The following is a 6,000-nucleotide window of genomic DNA, read 5'->3' as shown; positions in this document are numbered from 1 at the left end:
GTACATTGCATGTGTTTTCTTAGGTACAGGGATGATGGTATAAAAGTAGTATACAAGTGGAAAAATAAAGGACTGTAATGTTTGACTTTTTAAACTTTATGTCCTAGGCCTTCCCCATGACAGCTTGCTCTCCCCTGTGCTGGGCTAAGATTTGTGTTCACCAGTCGCCTTTGCCATCACCCACTGCTGGTGACCACCACTAGGCATGCCCAGCTTTGTTGCCTCTCACAATGCTTTGTCCCTGACCACTGCTATTTTTCATCTCAGCAACCAGCCTTCACCACCATGTCACTGCTGCCATGCAGGCTCACACTGGGTTCCAGCCATTGCCACACTCCATTACTGCATTAACCATCTCAATGCAGAGTCTCACTCTAGCAAATAGCTGGGAAGGAAGATGGTTTTGGAAGATTGGATCTGAGATAAGGGGGGGGATGGGAGGGAAATGAGGAAACTGGTGAAATCCACATTAATCTCATGTGGTTAGAGGGTCCCAATGTGGAACATGAGATGTTCTTCCACCAGGCGTCCAGATGGTTTTGGAAGGCTGGATCTGTGATAAGGTGGAGGGAGGGTTTCCTTCCTATCTATCAGCTCCAACCTCCTCTCTGACCTATCACCTTCACCCCCTACTTCATCTCCCTATCAAATTGTCAGCTACCTTCCCCTCCCATTTATCTCTCAGCCCCCTTAGGCCACCCCCTCATTCCTGACTAAGAGCTTGTGCTCAAAACATCTATTCTCCTGCTCCTCAGATGCTGCCTGACCGGCTATGCTTTTCCAGCACCACTCTCTTCGATTCTGTATTCTTGTACTCCAGTCATCAAGATATAAAGGCCAAAATTCAAGTAACTTTCAATTATTTTCTACTCATTAATTACATTTAAACATAGAATCCCCAAATCCCTTTAGACATCCACTGTATTTCACTTATCTAGAAAGTACCCTGATCCAAAATAGATAATCTCACACTTGTTTGCACTGAACTCCATTGGCCACAGTTTTGCTCATTCTCTCAGTCCTTTGTAATTTAATGCTGTCATCTGCAGATGCAGTCTAACTTTTGAGTAATCAGCAAATTTTGAGATAACCTTTTCTGCTGTTGTCCAAATTGTTACTGAATAATGTGAATAATTGAGGCCATAACAGATTCTTGTGAAACACTATTGAGCATAATAATATGTGGCAAGGGTACATGTAAGAAGCCTTTAAAAAATTTAATACTGAGCCACTTAAGAATATTGGACCAGATAGCCAAATGTATAGAGCATCTCAGAGAAAAGACAGTCAGAGAGACAAGGGACATATTTAGGGAGAGAATTCCAGAACCTCGGACCTTGTCAACTGAAGCTGAACGAATGGACACTGATGTTGAGCAATGAAGATTGGGAATGTTCAAGAGTGACGGAAGTCTGGAGGCCTAGAGAGAAAAAAAAAAATCAAAGATATAAGGACTCGAAAGACCACTAAAATATTTTAAAGGATTAGAACTTTAAAATTAAGCTATTATTTAACAGGAGCCAGTGTATTTTCGTGGGCGCAGGAGAGATGGGTGAGATTTTATTTTTTATTGTTGGCACATGTACTTGAACCTGTTGGTGCATGTTCAAGCTTCTGTATCTTCTCCCTGACCAAAGAGGTTGGAACAGAGTATACCTGGGTGAGAGGGGTCTTTGATGTTGGCATCCTTTCTCATGCAATGAGAAGTTTAAATGGAGGTCAGCTTCCAATGATGGTCTGGACTGTGTACACAACTTCCTGTAGTTTCTTGTAATCCCATACAGAGCAATTGCCGTCTAAGCCATGATACACCCAGCTAATTGGTTCGGCCACTTTTGGAATATTGCGTGTGACTCTGGTCTCCCTCCTATCAGAAGGATGTTGTGAAACTTGAAAATATTTACAAGGATGTTGCAAGGGCTGGAGGAATTGAGCTATAGGAAGAGGCTAAATAGGCTTGGGGGTAACCCAATTTAAGTTTATAAAATCATGAGGGGCAAGGATAGGGGTCACAGACAAGGTCTTCTTCTCTGGGGTGGGGGAGTCCAGAACTAGAGGGCATAAGTTTAGCATGGGGAGGGGGTGGAGTTTCAAAGGGACCTAAAAGGCAACTTTTTCTGTGTGGTGAGTGTATGGAATGAGCTGCCAAAGGTGGACGCTGGTGCAATTACATTTAAAAGACATCCGGATGGATATATGAATAGGAAGAGTTTAGATGGATATGGGCCAAGTGCTGGTAAATAGGAGTAGATTAGTTTAGGATATCTAGTTGGCATGGAAAAGTTGAACCCAGAGGTCGGTTTCTGTGCTGTACATTTGTGTGACTATCTGTAAAGGTTGGTGAGGGTCCTTCTAGACATCCTGGATTTCCTAAGCCTCCTGTAGAAGAGGTTTTATTGTGCTTTCTTAACCGTCAAATCAATGTGGGAGGTCCAGGACAGACTATTGGTTATCATCACTCTTACGAACCTGCTACTCTTGACATAGATAGGAGTGTCCTCCTTCTTCCTGTTTGAAGTCAATGTTTAGTTCTTTTGTTTTGCTGACAATGAGAGCTTTATCATTGCACCACATAATCTAATATCCTATCTCCTTCCTGTATTCTGACTTAATTATTTGATAGCCCCGACAATGGTGGTGTTCATATGAAATTTGGCTGCAGTTGAAGAGTCTACAGGGAGTACCGCAGGGGACTGCGTATACATCCTTGCAGAGTGCCATTTGTGCAGGATTATCATGCAAGAGGTGCTGTTGCCTATTCTCATTGATTACAGTTTGTGGGTCAGGAAGCGGAGGATCCAATTTCAAGGGGGTGGAGCCAAGACCAAGGTCTTGGAGTTCTGACATTAGTTTAGTAGGGATTATAGTTTTGAAGTGGAGCTGTGATTGATAAGTAGGAGCCTGACATGGGTGTCCTTATTGTCCACACGTTCCACGAATTAGTGTAGGGCTAGGGAAACAGCATCTGCTGTGGACCTGTTGTGTCTGTAGGCAAATTGCAGGGAATCGAGGCTGGAGGGCTAAAATCAATGTCGGTCATGACCAGCCTCTCAAAGCACTTCATGTTGATGGAGGTCAGAGCCACTAGGGGGTAGTCATTGAGGCACGCTGATGTGTTTTCTTTCATACTGGGATGGTGATCATGTTGATGCAGGTGGAGATTTCAGATTGTAGCAAGGAGACATTAAAGATGGAGAATGCAAGTTAATACATGGGCAGCAGCTTTTAACTGCATTTGCAGAATGTAGAACAAGGAAGGCTAGCTAAGAATATGCTAATAGTCAAGCTTGAAAACGATGGTGAGAATGAGTTTATCAGCTGCCATAACCTTCAAAGGCAGTCAGAATCTAATCAAGGTGGCAAAAGGCAATCAAAAATGATGATTTGGAAAATCAGAAGACAAAAGGACAAATCAATTAAATTCTATTCACATGAAATTGTATTTTAACTTAATTCGGCAATATTGAATGGTGTAAATAATCACAGAGTGCATAAAATGTATAAAACCAGAAAGTTTGTCATTAGTATTTAAATTCATTAAGGCAAAGATACTAAGTTCAGACCTCTTTTAACAAGTTTGAATCCTCAACCATTAACCATGGGAGACCAGAATCACACGCAATATGCATTAGTCTAACTTCAACATTTAAGAACTCTATTGAAAACCATAAACTATCAAGTCCTCATTGCAGTATGGCTTAATCCTGAACTGCTTGTTGATGGATTTTAAGGTTATTTCTCAACTCAGCTGCATAAGTTCACATTAACATTTAGGTTACTACAAATCAAGAAGCAATGGACAATTATTCCATCCATAGTTGATCATCCACAAAAAAAAACAAATGAAGCAGCTAGGCACACAGTCTGATGATTAACATCATTCAAACTAGTAACTGGTCATATTTTAATTTTCTTCCTAAATTCAAGAAGGAATCCATTGCACTTGAAAATAGAAAATATAACGCCTCTAATCAAAAACAGACGAAGGGCAAAACAAAACTGAAGTTCGGTTAACTCAACACTGTTGTAGGAAAGTTTTGGAAACTATTACTAACAAGATTATATTGCACACTTCAAATAACACAAGGCATTTAGGAAGTATCAGCACGGTTTCAACAGAAAATTATGTTTAACTTATTGAGTTATTTGAAAGAAACATCATACTGTGGTTAAAGGGAAGCCTGCAGACACCCTGTATTTGGACTTTTCTGGAAGCCATTTGGTAAGGTGCCATTATCAAAGGTTATTAGAATATAAAATTTGTACTGTAGGGCGTAACATATTAAAATGGATAGAAGATAGGTTGGCTAATAGGCAGAAAAGAGTATCCATAAATGTGTCTTTGATTAGCAATATGTGACAAAGTCCCACAGGAGTTTGTGCTGGACCCTCACATTTTCACAATTTAAATCAATAACTTAGCTGCCGTGCCTTTGCTTCCTCATCTAACTTCACAGACAACACCAAAACACATAGGAAAGTATATCAAAAGGATGATATAATGAAGTTGCAAGCTGATCCAGATCGATTGAGTGAGGTGGCAAAAATCTGACAGATGGCATACAATAGGTACACTTTGACAGGAATAATAAAAAAAGCTGGGCATTATATTTAGTATGCATTTCCGGATCTTATTTACGGAATATGTAAGTGCATTGGAGACAGTTCCGGGGTGGAATGAATGAGTTATTTCATGAGGATAAGTTGGATAAGCCGGACTTGTTTTCACTGCTGTTTAGAAGAGTAAAGGGTATTTGATTTAAGTGTGTAATAGCCTGAAAGATCTTGACAAGGCCTCTCATGTGTCAGTGCAGAACTAGAGAGCATTTTTTTAAATTTAAAATTCAGAATAGAGATGAGGAGAAATCTTTTCCAAGGGTTGTTCAATTTTGCGTTCGTCTCAGAAGGCCTTGGAGACGGGGTCATTAGATATTTTTAATGACGAAAGTGAATTAATTCTTGTTAGACAAAGGAATCAAAAGGTTATTAGAGATAATGGAAATTTTGAAATTGAAACAAACATCAGCCATTATATTAAATGGTGAATTTCTCCTAGTTCATATGTTTGCATGTCTGTTCTTTTTAACATTAATAGAAAATTTCCATTCCTTGTTTAATTTGGTTTTATTGATATGTGTTTGAAGGGAAAATCAACATACAGTCAGTTGAAATGATTTAGTTCGATTACAAAGTCCAATCCATAAAACGTTTATATCAAATTACAAACACATTCCCAACAATTTACTTCATTGTATCATCTACTGGAATACACTGGAACAGTCAGTGCTTACAGGGTTGGACTCCATTTTTCTGCTGTGATAACAACTGCTTTCTGCTGAATCATTCAACCTGAGTGGTACCCAAACCGACTGCATTGGCATAAGCTGAAAGGATTTCAACCACTTGCTTTGTTTCGAGAGTCACACGAGCTTCTGTCAGCCAGTCCCGTGCCACCCTTCTTGGTTCTCCACGAAGTTGATTGACAAATTTAGCTGCGAGCTCAAGGTCACCATGTTCAATGCAGAATGAAGCATACGCTAACAGTCTAAATGTATCCAGGTCTTCAGGTTTAAGTTCCTCAGGAGGCTTTATTACTTGAGGCTCCATTAATAGAAAGGACTGCAGGTAGGAGAGGAAATATTGATAGAGGCTATTTCTTGTTTCATCTATCATGGCCACACGCCGTGCCATTTTCCGCACTGTGTAGAACCGATGACGTAATGTCTCTTCACTGTACACACCACGCGAGAGACACTCTTGAGGAAGAGCTTTGACCAAGGCTTGTGTAAATTTATCATCTCCACAGCTATTTGTCACAGCTTCTAGGGCTTTCTGAAGAGGTTCTGTCAGGCTATCACCAGAGGCTGTCTTTAGGGTGTACTGCAGAGCTTCTATTGAGAGCCAGAGTTGATGTGCCTTTCTCGCCTCCTCTTCCGCGATTGCATGACCTGAAATGAGCAAATATTATACAATTCATTTTAGGTGGTTGAAGAGAACACA

General features: G+C 40.4%; 1 protein-coding gene across 4 annotated transcripts in view; it reads right to left on the bottom strand.

The window, feature by feature from the left end:
* Window positions 1-427: 427 nt before the first annotated feature.
* The window catches only part of immt (inner membrane protein, mitochondrial (mitofilin)), a 72,586-nt gene continuing 67,013 nt past the window's right edge, over window positions 428-6,000 (bottom strand). For 3 of the 4 annotated variants that reach the window (XM_043705121.1, XM_043705267.1, XM_043705314.1), the window contains one exon: window positions 5,106-5,948. In XM_043705121.1, coding sequence (XP_043561056.1) covers window positions 5,341-5,948 — 608 coding nt within the window. In that variant the 3' untranslated portion in view covers window positions 5,106-5,340. Of the gene's footprint in view, window positions 1,421-5,105; window positions 5,949-6,000 lie in introns of those variants that run through there. The other variant, XM_043705210.1, reaches the window with a different exon arrangement.

Source organism: Chiloscyllium plagiosum, chromosome 1 (assembly GCF_004010195.1).
Source record: "Chiloscyllium plagiosum isolate BGI_BamShark_2017 chromosome 1, ASM401019v2, whole genome shotgun sequence".
Lineage (NCBI taxonomy): Eukaryota > Metazoa > Chordata > Chondrichthyes > Orectolobiformes > Hemiscylliidae > Chiloscyllium > Chiloscyllium plagiosum.
This window is presented reverse-complemented; position numbering and strand designations above follow the sequence as displayed.